General features: G+C 44.1%; 1 protein-coding gene across 4 annotated transcripts in view; it reads left to right on the top strand.

Annotated features, from left to right (window-relative positions):
• Positions 1 to 24,709, top strand: part of CREB3L2 (cAMP responsive element binding protein 3 like 2) — a 275,941-nt gene that overhangs the window by 24,743 nt on the left and 226,489 nt on the right. For 3 of the 4 annotated variants that reach the window (XR_013991331.1, XR_013991332.1, XM_081024044.1), the window contains exons 2-3: positions 14,897 to 15,113; positions 23,819 to 23,991. Coding sequence is in view for 2 of the 4 variants with exons in the window: in XM_081024044.1 (XP_080880170.1) it covers positions 14,897 to 15,113; positions 23,819 to 23,991 (390 nt within the window). In the remaining 2 variants the exon portion in view is untranslated. The remainder of the gene's footprint in view (positions 1 to 14,896; positions 15,114 to 23,818; positions 23,992 to 24,709) is intronic. The other variant, XM_081024045.1, reaches the window with a different exon arrangement.

Raw genomic sequence — 24,709 nt, 5'->3', positions numbered from 1 at the left:
TGGCTGCATAATTAACCTGACTTCTGGGTAGCAAGCAATGTGGCTGGGAGCTTTGGAGAGCCATTTGAATTCCCCTGTACTAAGTACCGTCACTGGCCAGCACACAACATTTTATGCTATATATAGCGTGGCTTTTTGGTCTTCCTGGGTTGCGGAAGTGAGAAGGGAACCTTCTGGCAGTTCCTGAGTTCCTGTTTTAAATATGTCAGCTCATGCTGTTTCCCCTGCACCATTTTCCAAAACCATGGAATCACTGCTATAACTGGTCTGCTTAAATAGCTATGGAAGGCTAAGGTTGCTATAATTGGCATGTCTGAATTGTTGGTAGCAATACTTGTTTATTTTACAAAAAGACGGACCCACCATTATTTGTTCTCCCTGGGCCATCAGGTTTGTAGTAAATGTCACCCAATGAAATCATTATTAGAGTCAAAATAGTACTCCACAGTTTGGATGTACTGCTCTATTAGGAATGGGCAAGATCCACCTTGCTGGCTTTCCACTAGACCACACCCCTCTCATTGGCCACACCCATTTCTCACTTTCTTCCTTGTATGCCTGCTACAGTCCTGGATTCTCAAGTGCTGAAATGTGAGACTAAAAAGCCCTTGCACTTATCAGTGCTTAAATTGCCCTAATGAAGTGCTCTGGCACGGTCACCAGTGCCAGAAGATCTTGTTCACTTCCTGAAGTACTCCTGCCTCATCAGCTCCAATCATGCATATTTGGAAGTGCTCCAGCAGCCTCTCCTTTCTTCCAAGGCAATGTGAAATTTTTGAAGCAGATTGAAGTCCTCCTTCAAGGGAAGGGCTGCAGCTCAGTAGGAGAGCATCTGCTTTGCCTGCAGAAGGTCCCAGGTTCAGTCCCTGGCATCTGCAGTTACAACTGGGAATGTCCCCTGTCTGATTTCCTGAAGAGTCTCTGCCAGTCAGTGTAGGGAATGCAGAGTTATATGGAGCAATATTCTGACTCAAGGCAGCTTCTGATGGTCATATCTAAAGTTCACTGAAAAAGTGTTTTTTTTTAGTGAGGGAATTTTGCACAAGTAGGAGTGAGGGAAGGTGGATTTAAATGAGGAAACTTGGATATCATATGTGTGTAGATGGGGAAGAAAGCCTTGCTGGAATATGCACTTTTTGGTTAAGATGGGTTTTTTTGGGTGGGAACAAATGTAAAATTTTTATTGCTTTGTTCCCCACATTGAAATTGAATATACAGTTGTACCTTGGAAGTTGAACGGAATCTGTTCCGGAAGTCCGTTTGACTTCCAGAAGTTCTCCTAATACACTACAGTATGCAGTTTTGTCTAGCACATGCATTGTTGCAAAGCATATTTTCCCTGATAATAGTCCCCCTAACATAATGCATTTTCCATGTTATTTTTGCTAATAATATGCATGCTTATCCATACTGAGTACATGCCTTTTTGCACATGTTATTTGGCTGGAGGACCTGCCTTGCAAAATTCAGAAATGGTTGTGTTTCTGTTGGCATATTGTTTCAGAAAGTGCAAATTACTGAAGGGTGGAATATATAAATGCCAGCTTAAAAAAAAATGCTCCCACTTTACTGTTCGTTGTAAAGTTAAAATTGATTCATTTCCGACTGTTGTTGTTCTTTCTACTTTTTGCTACTTTCAAGATCCTGAAAGAAAAATGGTAGTCTAGTGTTTTGTGTGTGCAAACATTTTTTTGATTACAGTTGCAGAATGGTAGTATTAGACTTCTTCGAAACATAAACTACAGATGTCAGAATATGCAAGGTTTCTGGGTCATCCAGTCTCTGTGTGTTTGTTTCTTCTTTTTAAACAAAATCCAATTCAGGCCAAAGAGTCATAAGCGTTCCCCAGTTGTTTGGAAATGGTCTAGTCACCGTAGGCAGTTTTTAAAATAAAAATTCTCTATCCAGCTGTGTGGTGCTCTGTAATTAAAACATTCATAGGCAGCCTAAAATATTGGATGGGAAATCATGCAGTTATGGGTTGTGTGTGTGTGTGTGTATGCCTGTTGTGAGGCATTCTTTTTTGCTGGAGGATACAATCAGTTTAAGTTTCTTCTGGAGACTAGCCAGCTCTCCCGCCCCAAGGAATGCATTCCTGTCTAGCCTAACAGACCAGTAATGAAAGGTGGAGTCCAAAATGTGGTCTAGGACTTTTACTCATTTTTTTCTTTCTTTCCCTGCTAAGGTTAGAGCAGGGAGCAGGGAGGCTTTTTCGGATGACTGGTTCCCCTACCCCTCACTTTTCCATTATTATTTTAAGACAACAAAATTGCCTGTCTGCCTTTAAAGTGGGTTTTGCTGTTGCATCTCCTTTGCATTGGGCCATTTAACCCATAGGTGGCCAACCCACAGGCTGCATCAGGCTCTTTTTATTGTGACCCTCATTTCCCTCCAAACTTGTCCTTTATTATTATTTTTTTAGCGACCATACCTATTTTGAGGTTTGACCATGGTTCAATGTGGCCCTTGGCCTGGAAAAAGGTTAACCACCCCAATCTAGCCCGATACTTGGGCAACGGCTCTCCAAAGCCCCAGCAACCTTGGTGTGCCCTCAGAAACCCCTCACCTGCCTGTTTTCTTTCTTACAACCAGACTAGGGAATAACACTGCTTGCCAGCTCTCCTCCTCCTTAGTCCCAGTGTCACCCTTGTAGAACTCAGCAGGGCAGAGGCTGGAGCAAAACTAGAAAGTAGTTGGCAGCGCTTGTCATTAGTTCTGGCTCAACCAACTGTTTGGCATCTCCACCTTCTGCCTCACCAGTCTCAATGGGCACCAGCCCCCACCGCTGAACTGCATCAGTGTTCACAGTTGGGCCATGATGGTCTTGCTCCTTGGTGGGAGGTCTGCAGGGACTTGAGGGGGAGAGCAGAAGAAGAGAGAGGCAGATGTTGTGAGCTGGAGAAGCCTCCTCTCATCCCAGGATGCATGACTAACCATGATATCACAGTGATTCTGGCCAGCACATAGACACTCCAGTGGTTTTCCCCTCCCTTCTTAACAGCCAACTGCATGTTCAGTCTGAACTAGAATCTGAATAAGCTTTTACTGATGTCATGGAGAAAGGCAACAGCTTGTTTATCTATCTGCCCTAAGGTGGAAAAAGAGGATAGCAAGAGCCATGTTGCTGGGCTCCTTAAGTGAGAACGTTCTGTGTTTGTTTGGTGATCCGTTTTTTAAAGCAGATTTGAAAGAGCCACTTGCCTGGTTGCCTTTGTCTAGTAAGGGTGGCAAAAAACTTAACAAAACTTCTTTTTTTAAAAAAATGAAGGACTTATGTGCAAGTGAATTTATGAGCAAGACCATGTTTAAAGCTATGAGGTCCTGTCGGTTTTGCACTGTCAAGATGCTTGAATTATCTATCTCTCTTCTTCCCTGGCATCTTGGGAACCCCAGTTTGACTTGTCATTCCTTACCTGTGCCATTCATTTCCTTCCTTCCCTTGGTTCTCTATCCAACTTTTCCTGCCCAAGTGCAGACTAGAGACCATGCAATCCTCCAAACATTGGAGTTTGCCATACAAAGGCTAGCAGTAGTTAGCCAAATGTCACACATCACGCTGTGAGAGCTGCCAAGGGGAGTGACATGGAATACTGGAGTGAACTTTAAAATGTGAGTTGGAAGCCTGAATCTGCTATTTCAGCTCAGCCTTCTGATACCACTCCAGATCCCCAAACATATCAATTATCTGAGCTAAGGGATAAATGATACATTTGCTATCCGCCAGTCAGCTCAAGAACCCTGATGTTCCAGCAGTGGCCACAGTCTTCCCATGGCTGAATCAAGCTATCTTTGTCTCAGATCGTAGTTAATGATATGAGCATTAGGCTTCACCCAATCTATCCTTTTCCTTTGTGTGTTTAAGTTTGCTCCCTTGGTTCTTGATATGGGGAAACCCCTAGTTTATCCAGTTTGCAACTTCAAGATTCCTGTTACTCACCCTGCTTAGGATTCTGGACTTGGACTGGAGAACCTTTCAAGTAGACAACTCCTTCAAATAGAGGACTGTCCTTGGCAGAATGCATGGCCACTCTAGCAAGGGGAGGAGGGGATTATAGAATCATAGAATTGTAGAGCTAGAAGGGGCCACGAGGATCATCTAGTCCAATCCTATGCAATGCAGGAATCTTTTTGCCCAATATGGGGCTTGAACCCACAAACATGAGATTAAGAGTCTCATATTCTACCAACTGAGGTATCACAGCTCCTGAGGCACAGTAACTTAGGTTTGTCCCAACTCCGTGTGTGTGTGTGTGTGTGTGTGAGAGAGAGAGAGAGGGGGGGGGAGGGAGAGAGAGAGAGAGAGAGAGAGAGAGAGAGAGAGAGAGAATGAATTGTGTGTGGTGGTGGTAGTAGATTGGAGACTAATAATAATAATAATAATTTATTATTTATACCCCGCCCATCTGGCTGAGTTTCCCCAGCCACTCTCCCAATCGAATGTTAAAAACAATACAGCATTAAATATTAAAAACTTACCTAAACAGGGCTGCCTTCAGATGTCTTTTAAAAAGAAGATAGCTGCTTATTTCCTTCACATCTGAAGGGAGGGCGTTCCACAGGGCGGGCGCCACTACCGAGAAGGCCCTCTGTCTGGTTCCCTGTAACCTCACTTCTCACAATGAGGGAACCGCCAGAAGGCCCTTGGAGCTGGACCTCAGTGTCCGGGCTGAATGATGGGGGTGGAGATGCTCCTTCAGGTATACAGGACCGAGGCCTGACTTTATCTTTTTAGAAAATAAATGTATCTCTAGTTTCCACCATATGTTTCAAAGCAGCTTACAGAAAAAATAAAACATGTAATGTGCAAATTTGTAAAAAGCCTCCCATAGGAGGGATGGTGCCTGCTTGATTTCTAATGGGAGAGTGTTCCATAGTGCTGGGCCGCTACATCAGAGGTTGGCAAGGTCTACCTTGCCTGGGCTGACTCACTCCAGTGGAGATCCCTCCGTGGGCTGGATCGCATGCGCTCCCGCGATTTTCGGCATCTGTGCATGCGCAGATGTGATTTCCAGCACTGTGGAAGCAAGTCCCCATGCTGTGCCAGTTTAGTGCAGCACGTGGGGACTTGCCAAGCGAGTGGCTCGTGGGCTGATTAAACGACTCCCATGGGCCGCTTGTAGCCCATGGGCCTTAGGTTGCAGACCCCTGCACTACATGATCACATTGGTCCTTGTCTTGCAGACATGAGTCATGCTCCCCCAGATGATGTCAGGACTAGAAATATATTTCAAATATTTAGTTGCCACTTACAAAAACTTAAGTATCTATCTATCTTTGATTATTCTTTAAGGCTTGATGATGGTTTACTTGCAGGTGGGAGATGTCTACCCCCCCTCTCTGAGGAGGAAAATGTCTTCCTTGTCTGGGTTTTCCCCCCCTCCTTACACATGGGACAAAGTAGATGTGTTCAGCATAAGAACCTGCTGTTCATCTTGCCAGCTCCTTCAGAATTTTAAAAACTGGCGTAATTTGTATAGTTACAGCAATAAAACATTTAACCCTAAACCGGAGAACAAATCATTATTGTGGTTGGATTAATTGCACATTGTATGATAAATTTGCCTATTCGGGATTCCTTTTCTAATACCCTGTAGTGCCATCTTTCAGATGACAAATTTGTGTGGCATGTTGTTTTGTCTACTCCCAACATGATATCATTGATGCCCTTTTTTGATTGTTTGTAGCCAGCTAATTTTATGATACTGGCAATAACCTCAGTTTATCCATTCTGCCTCCCCTTCTTGGATTCTGGCCTGCTGGGATGTAGGTGGTGTTCACAGTGTTAGTGGCTGATGGTCCCCTTTATGGATCAAGCATGAATCATTCAAGCTTCGTCCTCAGCAGTTTTAAGGTTAAAGGCTGTTCTGAGTCCCAAACAGCTCCGAAATACGACATAGTTGAATTTTCTGTCTTTTGCCAGTCCAGATGGCACATAGCAGATGTAACGTAGCAGATGTAACTGTAACGTGGCTACCTCCATGAATACACACATAAGAAGGCAAAAACTACCCTGATTATAAATTAAAAGAAGATTGGCACCGCCCAGGGAAATAGCAGGAGACCTCGGAAAAGGTGCTACAGAAATTAACAACACTCAGCCAACTGATCATTCCCTGCTGCTGTTGCCTGAGGCCTGTTCTGATAGTTGGAGGGAGAAAGAGAGAACACTTGAGCACTGCTATGTGCTTACGTGGGGTGAGAAGGCCCAGGTTGGCCTGGTATGTGACAAAAGCCTTGATGAAAGGTGGAAGCACCCCCTTTTCAAGGCTTCCTCTTTCTAAAGTGTCCAAAATTTGATAGGCCAGCATAGTTTTATATTTTACTGGTCTTCTTTCTTATAATAGTGGTGCAATGCATGGGAAACATCAACAAGAAGCTTCCCCAGTCCATTTTATCTCTATACCTGGAAAATCCTTGCATGCTGAATTCCTGGTACAATGGTACCTCAGGTTACAGACGCTTCAGGTTACAGACTCCACTAACCCAGAAATAGTACCTCAGGTTAAGAACTTTGCTTCAGGATGAGAACAGAAATTGCGCGGCGGCAGTGGGAGGCCCCATTAGCTAAAGTGGTACCTCAGGTTGGACCTCCAGAACTAATTAAGTTCTTAACCTGAGGTATCGCTGTACCCAAAGCTTGCTGCTGAGAAAGCTCAAGAATAGGGGTGGGTTCTTTTTTTAATTTTCATTTTTGCTAACCAAATGATAGAGATCATTCAAAGAGGACATAGGGACCTGTTTCAATAGGACTGGGCCATCTACCATCCTATATATACTTCTGCCTTCTCCAACCCTCCAGAACTTTTGGTTTGCAGCTCCTGTCAGCACTTATCAGCATGATGGGAGTTGCAGTCCAGAGCATCGGAAGGGCATCAGGTTTGGGAAAGAATTCCAAGAGAGGGGGCAGGTGACAGTAGCGCCAGGTGTCCTCGTCTGAATCTTTTTCTCCTTCCATATGGCCTCCTTCCATTAAGTGATTTGTGGGAAGATTTTGATTGGCTTACACTGGTTAAGGTATTTTTATGTTGTGTGAAAGGATTTATATCCTGAAAAGTAGGATATTAGTTATAATTACGCAAAATAAAGAAATGGATGGCTATTAACACAGCAAAAGTGCTGCCCTGTATAAGTGTCACCCAGTGGTTATCCCTGTACAGTGGTACGTCAGGTTAAGTACTCAATTCGTTCCGGAGGTCCGTACTTAACCTGAAACTGTTCTTAACCTGAAGCACCACTTTAGCTAATGGGGCCTCCCACTGCAGCCGTGTCGCGGGAGCCCGATTTTTGTTCTCATCCTGAAGCAAAGTTCTTAACCTAAAGCACTATTTCTGGGTTAGCGGAGTCTGTAACCTGAAGCGTATGTAACCTGAAGCATATGTAACCTGAGGTACCACTGTAAATGAAACAGGACATACTTGCTCTAAATGTGTTGAAATAGGAAATCTGTTGTGGTTTCTCACAGCTCTGGTCAAAATGCCTTTGCATTTGGTGGATTTTATAATTTTGCAGGGTGGGGATTCCATAGCAGCATCGTGGATAGGGTCTCAAGTGTGCTTAGGCTGGGGATACCTAGATTTCAATCCCCATTTGCCCACAGAAAGATTCTTGGATGACCTTGGACAAGTGGGTGTCTCCCTTATTTCTGTCTCTTAGGTCTGCTGTGAGGATAAAGGGGAAGGGATGACTGTGCGTACCACCCTGTGTAGGGAGAGAAGGAAGGAGGGATGAAAATAATTACGCAATCTGCCTTTCCCCTCGTTCCTCATTGAGCAGTCTTTGCAAGGGGAGATGTCACAGGAAAGGAAGGGCTGATTTATCATTTTGTTCTGCTACTGAAATCAGTGCACAACAAAAGCATCCTAATAGTAAATAAATAAAATCACAAACATCTCAATCACAGTTGCAGCATGCTCTTCCTTAATACATCTTAGGGCCTCTCCAAACTCGTGGTGGTGGTGGTTTTTTTTTTGGGGGGGGGAAGGGGCATATTCTGTAACATACCATTGATACAATAATAGTGGATTAGTGGTGGATTTATACTGGGCCATCCACACATCATTAGCTCAGTCGGTACAGCATGAGACTTAATTTCAGGGTCATGGGTTTGAGCCCTACATTGTGTGAAAGATTCCTGTATTGTAAGGGGTTGGACTAGATGGCCCTTGTGGTCCTTCCAGCTCTACAATTCTATGATTTTATGAACAAGAACTGAGCTTGTCCTACCTTGAAATAGTTGCAAGAACAAACAGCATTACAAGGGAGGTGGGTCACAATTTCCCAAAAGCACTGTGAGCACAAATCTTTATGAATGCACAATAAAAGGAATGTCTGGAGGGGCTGTTATTATTAAAAGTTGTTCAAAACAACTTAAAATAATTCTTAGTAAAGTTTTAATATCGCTGGTTGGGGGCAACAGACACTTCAGTTTTGATACTGAGGTGCCCGTACAGTTCTCGCTTGATACACAATGCACACTGATGTGCCATTGAGTTGTGCAAGCTGCTCTGCCGACCGGTGGTGACGGCTGTGTTAGACAGCGCATGTGATCAGGAGTTGTCAACACCTGGTCATTCCACACCATATTCTTGATTTAAGTGGTGTGATATCGCATGCCATCCTGCCGCTCTCTGCGTTTGTGAATCCCGATGACATGAAGACATGGCCTTAATTTGTCGCACTTGAGGACAAACGAGCTGCTCTGCACGCGTTGGTTTGCTGCTAAATAAGATCAAACAGATAAGCTGGCTCCTTGGGATAAATAAACCCAGCAAGACTGGGCTAACCATTTTGCTAAGGTACTCTTTTGAGAGCAGAGCCTTAAGCTGGCTAAGGTAATTTTGACAGTGCTGAGGGCTTAATTAACCTGACTCGAGTCACTGGTAGTGAACTTGTCCTGTGTGATGTTTTTGGAACCGTTGCCATTTTCTCAGTTGTGTGGGAATCTTAAAATGTGAGTAATCTCCTTGGTGAGTAGCTAATTTTACGGAAGCAGAAGGCAGCTTGCAGAATCTTGCCCTTCTCCTCTCCGCCCTGCAAAAGCTGCTCCAGAGGAGGGTTCAAGGGACCTACCAAACACTGTGGCCTGGGGCTGCAGTCAGATGGGGGCATTGCCTGAAATTGGGCAGTGGGATCTTCTAGTGTTTGGCCAAGTTGCCTGAGGTTGGGTAATTTCCCTCGTCTCACTGGAGCCTGTAAGACTTAGCTGACAAATGTTCAGTAGGTTGCTGTCCCTCTTTCCCTCTCACCTTCAGAGAGGCTTTGACCTGCGGAGGAAAAAATCAGTTGTTGATCTCTGCACCAGGACAGATCTCAGGAGTTTAACAGGGCAAGGTGGAGTGAGGAGGGGCAGAGATTGGAATGCGCTGAAGAGGAGAGAGATAATGCGGAGCCACAGAACATAAATTCTACACTTGGACCTCACATCTTCTTAATCTAGCACTGGTCTTGAGTATCAATTAGCCATAAAACTATTTTTTTTAAAAAAAGATGTTTATTAAGATTTTCAAGATTTTACAAAACACACAAAAAAAGAAAAAATACAAAGTAAAAATATTTAAAAGCGATTCATTCCTTCCAATACTTGACCTTCATTTGCTTATTTCCAGGACCTCCTCACACCTTCCTTTTTTGTATTCCAGTTCAGTTATTTCGTTCAGCAAATCCCTCCCCTCTTTATGTATCCTAATCATTAGTCATGAAAATATTGTAATTTTAGATTTTTACATATTACATGATAACCCTTTTTTCATATTCCCTTGTAACCTTTCAGCTAAAGACCACTTAGTTTCTATCCAACATCATTCTAACATTCATTAATTTTACAATATTTCTGTAAATAATCTTTGAACTTTTTCCAATCTTCCTCCATCGACTCTTCTCCCTGGTCTCGGATTCTGTCAGTCATTTCCACCAATTCCATAAAAACTATTTAAAGGTAATTATTTCGTCAGCGGCTTTCCCAGTATTATAGGACTATTAAAACCTTGCAAACATCCCCCCCTCCCTTCACTCAAAGGTGAAGCGCAAAGTGATAATCGCAAAAGAATCTTAATGTGCCTGTACTTGCTAAGTTGTGGAACAGTTTTTGCTGTGTCTTCTCCCTTGTGCAAAGAAATCAGGGTTGGTAGGTCTAGTGTGCTGTGTTGGAGCAAGCCAATGATGCTTATCGATTTGAGCTTGTGCAAAAGTGGAGGGGTGATACCGGATGGTGGTCCTGCTAGATAGATCAAGTGGTAATAAAACGGCTACTTTTGGTACAGAAATACCTTGCTTTTACTGACAGGCTGCAATGACAATTCCAGGCAGAAAGTTTCCAGCTTATGGTAATGCAAACATAAGAAATGGAATATAATGGGAAGTACCTTGTGAAGAGGTAACTTCTAAATTCAGCTTTTTGGCTATCTACACAATAGCACTGTAAGTTCGGATAGTATTAGGGATGAGTTGATACCCCCAGTTTTACTCTTGTAATAGTTCCACTGCAGCAGCTATTGCACTGTGCATTTTGTTGCACTCTGGTTGTCAGAAAAGGAGAATGTTGGAATGCTGATGACAGATTTTGTAAATATGTAAAGTGAGGAGAAAGACCCTGCTTTCTTGGAAGAAGAAAATGCCTCATTCCCTTTATTTCCAGTGCTTAGTTGTAAATATGTTTGCTTAACCATAAATACCCATACACAAGCGATATGTATCAATGGGCTTGGGGAAAACCTGAAGTTTGCAGAAGTATAAAATGAAAAAAAACATTTAGTTCAAAAAGATCTTTAGAAACAAAACCCTAAAAGCGGGGGGCACCCTCCTCAGAGTCCATTGATGGGACTCTGATGGGGGTGATGCTCTGATGAGCATGCTCAGTGGGTACAGAATCCTGGCTGGCTAGGGGGCAGAAACAGAAAACAAAGTGGAGGGGAGGGGACAACATAGAGGAGGTCATGACTGGTTTTAACAATGAACAAGAGCACTCAACACTGCAACATTTGTATGCATGCATTTTGCCTTTTTGCAATACTCCGTTGCAAAGTGTAATAAAAAAAGGGAAAGTATGCAGATTCTTTCCTGATTTCAGAAGATAGCTACAAACTTTTGATAGAAGTCAGTATTTATGTATGTTTGTAGATGCTTCTTGTTGGTGGTGGATAGTTACATTGCTTTCTCTGTTTTCCTTTTAAAAAATTGCCACTGCCCATGGTGGCAGTGAGTTTTCGAGGGCAGAGATAGCCTTAATTTCTCCTTCCAAAATGCCCCTGGGGTGATGGAGGCATAGCGTCTGCTGGCTGCACCAAAGAGATCTATTTCCACCGCAAGTGGCTGGGCAAACCATTCAAAGTCTACCCTGAAATAGACCGTTTTTGACCATACCAAAATTGATGCATTCTCATCCCCATCCACCCTCCTCTGCAAAATTTTCTACTTGTCAGTGGGTGTTGAATTCTGGAGAGGGGGCGTTTCATCTTGACATTACCTCTTGATGCTGCTGTCTGCAATTCTGCAGCACAGCTGTTCTCCCTGAGTATCTATTTGGGCAAGCAGCAATAAACACAGAGTGCACCCTTCGTGCGGATTGTGGGCGTTGGACTCCTTGGGGGGTAAACACTGTCATGTGCAAATGTTGGGTGAAGTCATCTTATGCACGCAGAAGCAAGCACACACCCAACTCAAAACTGAGTGTACCACATATTTCTAAATGACCTTCTTTGCTGTAATGCTCTCAAGAGTGTAATGTAGGAACACGGAAGGGACCAGAAGCCAATCGAGGCGAGATGCAGAAAAATGTACATGAGCATGTTCTGGCCTCAACATGTTAGGCTAAATTCATATCCACTACACAATTTCCTGTGAATCCATCTTTAGATTTTAACTTGAGCAGGCAAACAACTTGTAAATGCAGGTAACCGAATGCTCTGTGGAAGGAAGATTAAATGCCTGAATCTGACCAAGTTAAGGGAGAGACAGGAGGGGTGATTTGAGAGTGGAACAGTTTTGGGGAAAACATTTCCTTGATAATGTGGTGGATCCAGAATACTGTCATGGACCCCAGATTTTCAGATAGCCAAGTGGAAAGAAGTCAAATTAAAACAGGTGGGAATCCAGGACATCCCCATCCCCATTATGCTGGTGACCTGTCAGCCTTCCAACATTAAGAGTTAGATCTGTAAGCAGGCTAGAAAACCTAGCAAAGGGTATTCCCGAAGGGATTTAGTTCCACCCAGACGTGATTTGAAGCTTAAGTTTTGCATGATTCATATATTTCTACCATGCACACCCCATCCATGACCTGAGTCCTTTTGAGAAGTGGGTGGGTGGAGCCTGGAATCTCACCAAAATGAAATGGATAGTGGATGACATTAGCTAGCTAGTTAGCTATGTAGGGAATGAAAGCCTGCTAGAACACATACTCTCTGTGTGAACGTAGATACCATTATGAATGGCATGTCCAGTTGGTAAAAAAAGTTTGAATGTAAAACAAAACAACAACCCCCAAACCATGGTTTTGCAATCAAAAGTCAACAACCCAAGATCAAGCTTTGAGTTGGGGAGGGAATCAGGAGGTTGACCCTGGACAAGGTCTGGGATGGGGGAAAGTGCAGGGTTCTGGCAGCAACAGACTTTGGCTTGGCTACCAAGGCCAACAGAAAATTGTAGACTCCTGACCTCATCAGTCTAACTCAGCAGGTAGGACATTCACCCAGCACTTGGGCACATGGATTGTTGGCTGAAGCATGGACATGATGGGTGGTGCACCCAAATTTAAGACTTGTGTGTGAGTTGCAGACCCAGATGGGGAGTTGCTGGTAAATACTTGGGCCCCTGTGACCCTAGGGTGCTGGTGCTGAACGTGACAGAGGCAGTAGGAACTAAGTGGGGCATCTGGAGCAGGTGGGTCTGGTCTGACAATTCAGTTGTAGACACTTGCCTACCTCACACTCACTGTGCTGTTGCTGACACCCTGACTTAGTGGGCTACAGGCATGAAGACCAGCAAATGTATTTCAGCTCATACTAGACTGGCGCTATCTAAAAATAATAGAATGTGACTTGTGGCATAGTTGCCAAAAAAAGCTTGGGTCCTCTGCCTTGATAATTTTATAGTTTCATCCTAAAATAACAGCTGTTAAACTGGTTTTATTGCAAAGAACAAGGTGGTTCCTGATTGTGATCTGTGTTCTTTGTAGCTCTACAAATAACTAGGTATTGGTTTTAAGACATTTTAACAAGTGGGACCTGTAGCATTTGTTCTTCCAACTTAGCCATTCAGTCTGGATTCAGTTGGTTTTTTCACTCCCAATATTATTTTCTACTTATGCAAATCTTTTAGTCCTCCCAACAAGCCTGTGGATACCTCTTCTTGTGCATGGATGGTGGTGTTTTAAGTTAGGTAAGGGAGAGCGGAGGACACTCTTATTATTTAGGATATGATGCTTAGTACCTAAATAGAGTAAAGTAGGTCAGGTTCTGGTTTGTCCTCCATTTCCCAGTGCCAGGCAGACATCCTGTTGCTGCTGGTATTGCATCGACAACTTTTGTTTCTAGACGTCTTTCAGGGTGCTCTGAGCTGCTTTGAGGATTTCATGCAGAGAAGCTGAGAGTTAACTGAAGTGTGGGCCTCGGCCTCCCCTACAGGGGTTCTTGCAATCAGACATAAATAGCCTCTTATGCCAGCGGCAGGCTCCATGAAAGGAATGTTTTGTCTGAAAGGCGTGGTATGTGGCCGGACAGACTGAGCTGCTGCTGGAGGCTCCAGCTGGGGCATGGCCAAGTTGTCCTTTTAAAAGCCTTGGTTCCCCCCTCCCCTTCTTCATATTGAAGTTCCAAGGATCGGAATTCCATTTTTCTGCATTATTATAAGCTTCAGCACATCAGCGGGGTTGGGCATGCGGGTGGCAAAACCTGATAATGACTTAAATAAAAGAAAACGCTCCCACTTTATGAGGAACATCATCTGTCCTTTTCTGTGCGCATTGAACTGGTACATGTCTGGTGCAGTGTAACCCCCAGCATGCATTGATTTGGCTGGCAGAATTCACATTTCCTTTACTTTCCTAGGTTCCTGGTTCTTCTTTCCTCCACTCCTTTTCCCAAGTACAGCTTGGGTGCTTTTTCCTTTGCTACAACTACATTAGGATTGTTGGAGGCAGTTTCAGTTCAGAGTGACCTGGACTTTAAACTCTGGCTTGAGGTCATCAAGACCTTCATACTGGGGCATCAAACTGACACTGGAGTTTGCTTAGTGCCTCAAGGACATGTTCAAGCTGGAAACTGCTGCATTTACCATGGGCTTAGGCTGTGTACAAACCATACAATTAAAGCACATGGCTTCCTCCAGTAAACCGTGGGAATGGTAGTTCACCCCTTGCAGAACCAAAATGCCCAGCATCAGTAACAAACTACAGTTCCCAGGAGTCTTTTGTAGACGTCGCATGCTTTCAATGTCAATGTCTACAGCCTGAAATGGTTTTTAAAATAACTTGCATCTAGCTAGCTTGTTGCCTCGTTTTAGTTGGATGTTCTTCCTCTCCCGGACACTGTAAAAGGTGTTCACTGAAATGCAGGGTATGTATCCTGGATTGTCCCCATTAGCAATGTCTCCTGATGCTAATGTGCTCATTAGTTGCCCTGCTTGTATTTGCACCAACAGGTCCTGCATATGTATGATAACCCTAAATGAATGACACGAACACTGATGGATGACTGTTGTGAGGATGCAAACCGTCCAAGAACCACAAATGAAATTGCTGCCCAGGATTTGGCACTGAGCGACTGTAGGGCCCCAAATGGTCAAAAGACTCTGATGCTTATCACTTTATTTGTTTGCCAGTGTTTGTTATTTTGGTGAATGCCTTTATGTCGCAGTGAAAGGACATCCTCAGTATTCTTTTTTCCTTTTCTCTTTCTCACAGCATTTCACTGAACTCCTCGATGAGTTTTCCCAGGACGTTTTGGGGCAGCTCTTGAACGACCCCTTTCTGTCGGACAAAGATGAGATAATGGAAGTGGAGCTGTCACCTGCTTCTCCCGCTCCCCTCATCCAAGCAGAGCACAGCTACTCTCTTTGTGGTGACTCGCGGCCACAGTCCCCACTAACCCACATTTCAGCCGATGATAACTTCAATGAAGGTATGGGTTAATGAGTTTTGGACTTGAAAAAAGAGTTTTTACAGTCTGGGATATTTTAGTTGGTTGTGTTTCCATGGGAGCTTATTTTTCAGGCGATCTTCTTTGAATTTTCTGAATGGCTAGGAAATACCTGAAAGGGGGCTCCTCTCCCTGCCTTCCTAAGATATGGTGTACTCTAGATTTCTCTGTGTCAAGGCTAATAATAGAATCTTCCATTTGAGTTGGTCAAGTGAGACTGACCAAGAGAACTGAGTTTGGCCTTTGTAAGTAATTGTTTTGAGGTGTTGGCTGCCTCTCTGGAGATCTGATATGGAGTTGGTGATCAACTGGAGTGTTTACGCTCTACTTCCACCTCTTCTCAACCTGTATATTTGTAAATAATTTCAAATACACACAGGTCCCTCTTTTCAAACACAATGTGCTCCCAGGAAATTGTTTGTTAGGCAAACTTTCGCATCATTTCATGATGGTTTCCATTATTGCCTAAGGGGACATTTTCATCCATGCTTTCTGCCTGAAACTTCTGCAGCCAATTTGCAAAGGCCAAGAAAGGGAAATGTCAGAGCTCTCCTGCTCCCTGATTTTCCGCTCTCTCTCTTTCCCTCCATGCTTTCTGTCGGAAATGTCTGCCATTGACCAGCAAAACACAAGCAAGTAAGGAAGTGAGCGAACTGGCTGTTCAGATATTTAAATCAGCCACTTGTGTAACAAGGTTTGGGTATAATTCTTTGTTTTTCAAGAGCGAGCGTTCCTATAGCAGGACCTGCCAAAAAACCTGCTCTGACTTCCTTCCAAAGGAAACTAAACCCAGGTAAGCACTGTGATCCCAGAACTTCTCCCTGCTCAAAGAAGTAGGGTGAAGGAGAGTTGAGAAACTACTTCTAGAATTGTGCATTTTGGAGACTAGAATGTTAGGCGAGGTGCCTCTTTTGTCCCTGCATGAGTCCCTGCATATATGGTTTTTCTGCCCTACTGCCAAATGATTTTTCACAGGGGAGATTCATGTTTCCTATCCTTGAATATGGTTTAACCGAGCCTTCCCCAACCCCCGCAGTTGCCTTGGACAACTGTGCTGTGATGACTGTGGCTGATGAGAGTGGTAGTTCAAAACATCTGGAGGGAACTCGGTTAGGGAAGGCTCACTGAATGCATATTGAATTGGTGAGCAGACCTATATTTGCATTTTTTAAAAAGATGGATCTGCTCTCTCTCTCTCTCTCTCTCTCTCTCTCTCTCTGTGTGTGTGTGTGTGTGTGTTTGCTATATAGGTGTCCCAGTCTTCTCTGAAAGGTGACTTGCAAAATAAGGCAGAGTGAAGGTGTGCAAATTCAAACTCAGTGAAGTTAAGATGCAAGTTCGTTTTTAAGATGCAAGTATCTGAAAGGATACTGCAATGGAGTCTGCTCAGGTGCATTTTGAGAGTCACAGATTAAAAAGGCAGATGGAAAGGGATGAGCTAGATAGGAAGGAATATGAAATATTACAGGAAAGGAGATTGAACAGAATTTGCAGGTGGTCTCCTGCAGTTCTGTGGCCTTTGTCAACTCCTGTGAATTAGTATACAAGTGTGAAAACCAGCCGTATGTGCTGCTAAAAACCATCTCAGAGCAGCTTTATATAACAGTAACTGTCAGCTATCATACTTGCCAGAATTCCAAGTGGTAATTCACGACTTGTATTTTGTTTCTTGAATGATCAAGTACATGCGATATCTATATCCAACACGTTTCTAACATAAGGATTCTTTTAAGTGACATGAAAATGAAGCCTGAACATTGAAGGGTGCAAACTGCAACTATCATAATTCTTTTTATATACCTCTTTCAGGTAGCCATGTCTTGAATCCCACATACAGCTCTAGCTGTCTCTTTTGAAAAGGGTATCATAGGTCTCAGTGGCATAGCGTGGGTTCCAGCACCCAGAGTAAGAGCAAGAAACCCAGATGGGTGGGATATAAATAATAAATTATTATTATTATTATTATTATTATTTATTTATTTATTTATTTATTATTATTATTATTATTATTATTAAGTGTCCCTCATAACCATCCACTAATAGGCTGCAACGAAGGGGCAATAGCTCAGCGACCTACTATTTTCTGTTTTTTTTTCCTTTAGAAATGTTTGTACCCCTCAGAATTTTGCACCCAGGGCAGCCGCCCCTGTGGTCGTGCCACTGGTAGATCTAGACAAAGATGGAGACAATGGAAGCTGACATGATAAGGGCCTGGAGCATTTTTCTGTCAAGGAAATACTTGCAAGGAGGCTTCTTAAGTTTAGGAGACGATTACTTGGATGGCAAGGCTGGAGGTGGTGAGAGGAGATGATGGCCAGACCTATGCAATAGAAGAGACCCTGTCTTGGGCTCCAGCCAGTCTAGCATGTGAAACTGGTGGGGTCAATGTTGAATGTAGCAGACAGGCAGGATCGTGTGAGGTAGAATGAGGATGTTCTTCAGCCGTATTAGTCCCCTTACCATTCAGGTCATGAAGGGGAAACCTCTGGGCTGTGTCCAGATTCTGGCTCCCATCAGCCCCAGCCAGGTAGGCCAATGGTCAGGGATGATGGGAGTTGTAGTCCAACCACAGCTGAAGGACCTCAGGTTCCCCACTTCTAATTTAAGTCTGTACAGTCGTACCTTGGAAGTAAGAAAAGTCTGTACAGTCGTACCTTGGAAGTCGAGAGGGGGGATAATCTTTTTGACTAAATTGTTACTATGAATGATTGCCCGCCCTTCACCTTAAGGTCAGGAGTGTGTTACAGCAACAGCATTCATGGCCTAATGGAAACGAGAAGGAAAAGCAGACTTTCAGCAGCATTTTAGGGAAGGCCGATATGTGAGGAACTTGATGTTATCTTCCAAAACAGAATATTTATCGTGCAGATCCAGAGTAATTGCTGGTTCACGTTATATAGTTGCCTTTTAATTTGGTGTGCTTTTAATTATGTAGTCATTGGTTCCCATTTCCGTGCGGCTTTTTTCTGGGAGTGTGAAGCAGGCATTCCCAGCATCCTTTTCTCCCCCCACCTAAAAAAAAAAGTCTTGTGATGAGTCATACATCTGGTGACTCATCAAACACTTGCTTTACTGCTCCAAGCGATGATGCCTACATAAAACTCCTGCAGAGAATGGAGGTGGATAAGAGCTTAAGAAGTGGCATGGAAATGCCCCCCCCCCTCGCCCCCAGAATCCACCTCATATTTTTCCCCTTTCTTCCCCATGTGGATTCAGTTCTGTCTAAAGGGCAAAAGGTTCCCTTTAAAAAAAAAAAAGTATAATTGAAAATTGAATCTGGTTCCTATGGCAACAGAGTCCTGTTTGATTCCCCCCCCCCCCCATAGAGAAGTTAGATTGCTTTAAATAAATGATGGTCACACTTTTGTCATCAGGAAGCCCCCCCCCCCCCAAGATGCACCAATATGAGGATTGCATTTTTGCCCTCAAGGGTATGCATTTATTTATTTTTTTAGATGGAGGAATGCATGAGTTGTAAGGGACCCCAAGGTTCATCTAGTCTAACCCCCAGCAATGCAGGAATCTCAGCTAAAGCATCCATGACAAAAGCCACTTGTGGGCATTTTATGAACACGTGTCATTCATAAATGATGCTGTGCGCTTTGTGCATTGTACCTGGGGATTTGGTTTCTCAGTATAATTAATGTTTTGAAGTGGCCCTGGCTTGTGGGCCAGCTGTTTTTGCTTTTTTGTTTTAAGTCGAAATAGATTACAGCCTGATGAAACTAATAATGTATTAAAATAGCCTGGGGTTGTTTTTTTTTTTTTAATGTCTGTTGCTGGCATCAAACAATGTTGGCATCGGGCAGCAACATTTTTATTTTCCCAGGCTTTTAAACAGATCATTATTTTAATCAAATTGTTGCACGCTTTGCTAAATTGTTTTGATTACTTTAATTTGTGTTTATAGTTCAGCTTTTCGGAAGTCAGTTAAAAACTTTGTTTTGTTGGCCTTCCAGATGGGCCATAAACCTGTTTTTCAGTTTCATTGGCTTAAAAAACAAAAACAAAAACAAAAACAAAAACAAAAAAACCTTTCCAGCTTGCTAGCTGAATTGGGAAACCCATAGGTCAAAAAGCAACGCATAGATTGATTTATTTTATACTTTTATAGAACCTCTGTGGTTTGTTGTATGTATGTAGGTTAGGAAGTCTGAGCAGGTCATTCTAATAGTACAGCTTCAAAGTAGTACGCTGTGGAGACGGATGTCGTTCAGTGGGGGAGCCACATGCATTGCACCCAGAAAGTATGAGTTTCAATCCCTGATACCTCCCATACCCTCTGCCAGTTACACATAGATAAGGCTGAATTAGATGGACCCAAGGTCTAACTTAGTATAAGGTAGCTTTCTCTGTCCTGGAGCTGACCCATGGTTCAGATTATCGCCCTTGGCTGCTCTCGAGCCAAACTGATGGCAGACCAGATGTCACAGTGATATCAAACTATTTTTGTCTGCAAGAGCCTTATATACTTACTTTACCAAACCTGTCCTAGGCCTGACACAGCTTGCCTTGAAATAATTCTGTCCTTGATACTGGCACTTAAAATACTAAATTGATTGATATCTGTCTGTGTACGTGTGCTGTTCAATTGTATCAAGTTCACTAGGGACGCGGGTGGCGCTGTGGTCTAAACCACTGAGCCTCTTGGGCTTGCCGATCAGAAGGTCGGCAGTTTGAATCCCTGTGGCGGGGTGAGTTCCTGTTGCTCTCTCCCAGCTTCTGCCAATCTAGCAGTTTGAAAGCATGCCAGTGCGAGTAGATAAATAGGTACCCCTGCAGTGGGAAGGTAAACAGCGTTTCCATGTGCTCGGGTTTCCGTCATGGTGTTCCGTTGCCCCAGAAGTGGTTCAGTCATGCTGGCCACGTGACCCGGAAAGCTGTCTGTGGACAGACACAGGCTCCCTCGGCCTGAAAGCGAGATGAACCCATAGTCACCTTTGACTGGACTTATTTGTCCAGGGGTCAAATAAGTTCACGTCAGCGTCCTGAAGTGCTTTTTTTGTGACTATACTCACTGGTGTCTTTCTTTGTTGCCTGTGGCAGCCATTTTGTGATGGCACCCACAGCACCTTTGTCTAGATATGAGTACCATCATCTCATTTTTACCAGGAAAAGAGAGAAACACATGCAGGCACTGGTATTGACCATGGCAACCTTGAAATTAGTAACTTTGAGGGTATGTGACTGTGGTTGTTGTTGTTGTTTTTTAAAATAATTTTAGACAGTTTTTAAATGTCTTAATCGCTTTAGTTGTTGTTTTTTTTAAATTGTTTTCAAATAAGTTTCATTTTATTTTTGCATGCTTAAAGAAGCAGCTCTGCTATGGGGAAATCAGGTTCTGAGACCAAACCCTGGCAAAAATGGAGCCTTGGTCTTGTCAGTTGAATTGGTGATTCTTTCCTTTTAAAAGTGTTCATTTCACCCATGCACTTGAGCTCCACCTTCCTTCCCCTCTCTGTTTAATCATTCCACGCTGCCTCTCTGGAATAAGGTTCCAGTGTTTGGTTGCTGCACAGTGGTGCCTTTGTCAGGAGCAAGCCAGCAGCTTGTCTTTCATTATCTGTGGTGGTAGCTGGAGCAGAAGGAAGGGAGAGGGTGCGTGGGTGGGGAAGAAACCCCTGCCCCTGGACAACCGCTCAAAGAGACTATTTATAGGTGAATGCAGCCTCTCACCTGGCAGAACAGAGGGGCGAGGCTAGCATGGCAGAAGCAGCACAAAGGGATTTTTGTCTGCCTTGGCATGTTGAGTGAAGATGCTGCATGGTATGGCACAGGGAGGCCTCAAACACTGTAACCGGCACAGTAATATTATCATTAATTTCATTTATGAATAGCTTCCTGTGAAGCCACTTGAAGCAATATCACAATACAATAAAAGCGGTTGCCTATATAAAAACAAAAACTATTGCATGTATAAAAACAATTCCAAGCAGATTCAGATGCTAACGGGGATAAAAGTCTCATCTTGGAAGGCTTGTTGCTGAAAAGGAAAAATCTCCGACAGGCACCAAAACACAACAAAGACTGTGTGTGGCAGGGATGTAATGGGAAGAAGTTCGGTTCTGACATTATGCAGGATGGACCTCCTCATTGGATGGTATCTTCAGGTTGTCATCTTCCGCGGAATGCCGCGAGTGTTTGGGTGTGTAAGGTACATGTTTTTAATATACAGTGGTACCTCAGGTTAAGTACTTAATTTGTTCTGGACGTCTGTTCTTAGCCTGAAACTGTTCTTAACCTGAAGCACCACTTTAGCTAATGGGGCCTCCCGCTGCTGCCGCACTGCTGGAGCACGATTTCTGTTCTCATCCTGAAGCAAAGTTCTTAACCTGAGGTACTATTTCTGGGTTAGCAGAGTCTGTAACCTGAAGCGTATGTAACCTGAGGTACCACTGTATCAACATCTGTGGTTGAAAGGAGCTCAGGTGAGTCAGAGCTAGTCCAATACATGATGCTGCTGAAGGCAGAGGACATCAGCAGCATCCTTACCCATGACTTCAAATGGGGGGGAATCCATCAGGACCTTTTTCTTCATAAGCAGTTAAAGCAGGATTCTTGCATAGCTCTCATTTAAGCAGGGCTTGTGCAGGAGAAAGGAATGGACTTCCCCCCCTGGTTTTGATTTGTATAGACCAGGCAACGTCTGCCCAAGATGCCCACCTTGCCCTGTAGCTAGGTGTGTGGAGAAAGGCCTGTGCCTAAGACCCTGAAGAGCTGTTGAGCTCAGATTTTTTGGAATCATCGAATCATAGAGGTGGAAGGTGCTTCCAAGGGTCTAGTCCACCCTGCAATGCAGGAGTATTAATGGTCCGTATTGCCAATGCAAGCCAACTCTTTAGCAAAACATCATGAGCACGTATCTTGAGCAAGGGAACAGTTGTCGCTTAACCTGCCTCTTGTGGACAGGGCCCCCTTTGCAGTATGCATGAGGGGAGGGGAAGGAAGTTATAGGAAAGAATAAACGTTTCTTGCTTCCTCTGTCTTGCACATAAACCTCCAAGGACGAGCAAGACTCTTACATGGAGTCCTGAAGCACCACGTTTATTGGATATAGAATTAAACACCTGCTGCCTGTTGCTGCTTACGTGGTAACAGGGTGTTCTTTTCTAAACTAATTTGCAGACCATTGATTTATATTGCATTGGAGGGCATTAAAGACTGGTATTCCTTTGGAAAACTAAATGTACAGCGTTGCAGAAATGCAAGGTCAAGTTATAAAGCAAGATATGGACTTCATACTTAGGGAACTGAAAGCCCTCTTTGGAAGGACATATGGAGGAACAACATGCATATATATCAAAGGAAATACAGCTAACTTATTAAAGAGCGTAACGTATTCCATGGGTTTGATGTACAGTACAATCGGCTCTTCAGAGGAGTTTGTGTGTGTGAGTGTGTCTGCGCACCAAGAATCTCTTGAACATAGATTCTATATATAAAAATTATGGTTACCATTCATTATATAGTTATTCTTCTTGGCAGAGCTTGGATTACTGTTTTGAAGTGTCTAATTACAGGATGTATACATATTTATTTTTGCTTGTAATCTTTTTGGCCTGGCCTATCGTTATTCAAATTACATCTTCCTTTGCCAGCAGGGGAGGTTAAGATTACACCACAAAGTAATTACTAGCATCAGGCCAACGCAGTCGCTCCCTCCCTCCTTCCTTCCTTTCTCGTTGCTGCTCATTTTGAAGGCCTCCGGAGCAGCAGGCCGCAGGTCTCTTTCGCTCTTGATTTCCACTCTTCTTCTGCCTTCGTGGCCAAAGCGCGTGGTAATTGCATTCTGCTGCAATAAGTATCTCCCTGAGCTGAGATCTTCTGCGTATCTCATTTCTGCTGAAGAGGCGTCGTTGGCAAAGATAACAACATGTATACTGCCTCCGATGCAGCTTCCGGGTGATATGTTTTGGCAAAAAGCCAGGGGGGATGAGGGTTCTGGTGGCTGCTCACCTTGATAGATGGAAAGGCTACCATAATGCCTTGAGTCGAGACAATCTATGGTGGCTGAGGAGGCTGCAGCCTTCCCAGATGTTGCAAGACTACAACTCCCATCATTCCCGGTGGTTGTCCACTCTGGGTAGGTCTGATGGGAGCTGGATTCCAACAACCTACAGAATGCCACAGGTTTCCCAACCTGGCATTATCCCAGCGATCACTGATATGTTAAACTCTGTTGGTGTGAGGACCTCATTTTCCAGAGAGCAAAGTGGGTCTTGCTTTTTGGAAGTGGTTTCTGCTCAGATCTTGGGAGCTGATGCAAAGAGAGCACAATGCCAGCGGCAGCCGGGTTCTGTTGGCATGTGCGGACCCCCGGCTGCTTTGTCTAATGGCTTGTTTAGTCTTGTTTGCGGCTTCTGCTTGCAGCGTTCAGTAATTACCTCATTTTCTGTCCTCCGCCAATCCACCTTCACCCCAGGGCTATGCTTAGGCTACCGTTTAAAGCCCCAGGTTTCCGTATGAAGTAATAGCCTGGAAGGGGAGGGTAGAAAGGCTTTGCTTAATGAGTTAAATGCTTTCTCTCCAGGCTTCCTGTCCTTGGCTGGGGTTTGCTTTTGTGAGCTTCTTTCTCCCCTTTCATTTCTGCGAAAGTCTTGCCGGTTCCGACTGCTAGTTCTTAATATATGCCTGTGCCTCCCTCTCTCTCTGTCTCTCCTCCCCCCGCCCCTCAATCCCTTTTCCAGCAGATTTGGAAAATGACAACTGGTGTCTGGGCTCAGAGATGTCTTCAGCAACCATCAAGACAGAACCCACCACGGGAGATGCACCAGGCCTTGCTCCCTCGGTCAGCCTCACCACCACATCCAGCCCTGCGAGTCTGGAGGCCGAAGAGCCTCAGATGCAAGATGATGGCATGGTAATGTTTGGGGTTACTTCCCTTCATGGTGGCTTAACTGGCTCGACACGGATGGTGTCGTCGGCTAATGAGGTGTAATGTTGTGGTTAGAGTGTTGGACCAGGGCCCGGGAGACCTGGGTTCAAATCCCTACTGGTCCAGTCATCTCTCAGCCCTACCTCACAGGCTTGTTGACAGAATAAAATGGGGAGGGGGTGAACCCTATGGACCACCTTGAGAGCCTCAAAGTGAAGGTGGGATATAAATGATTGGGGAGGGGGGAAATGGGAGCATTCAGAAGTGGAGACCTGCTTGTTTTAGGCAGTGGTTCACTTTTCTATACAAATGGTAGCCTGCTTTGCTGCATGGGGGGAGGACTTGGTTTCATAGAGTATGACACTGCCCTTGCCTAGTTCTGCATCCTTGCAGAAGGGAATTGCCACAAGGACTCTTTGGCATCTCCTGATTTCTGTCTATACTTTTCATTCGAGTTGGTCAGAGAAGTATTTTTCATTATCTATTAGATTTATATACCACCCTTCATCACAAGATCTCAGTGTGGTTAGCAGGATAAAAACACAGTGGAACCTCTGTATAAGTCCGCCCCGTCCAGCGTCCATTTTGGTGGATGTCCGTGGCAAACCCGGAAGTACCAGAACGAGTTACTTCTGGGTTTGCCCTTGCGCATGTGCAGAAGCGCAAACTGCTCCGCGTGTGTACGCAGAGTGGCGCTTTGTTG

Source organism: Podarcis pityusensis, assembly GCF_964106645.2.
Source record: "Podarcis pityusensis genome assembly, chromosome: 10".
NCBI classification, from domain to species: Eukaryota; Metazoa; Chordata; class Lepidosauria; order Squamata; family Lacertidae; genus Podarcis; species Podarcis pityusensis.
This window is presented reverse-complemented; position numbering and strand designations above follow the sequence as displayed.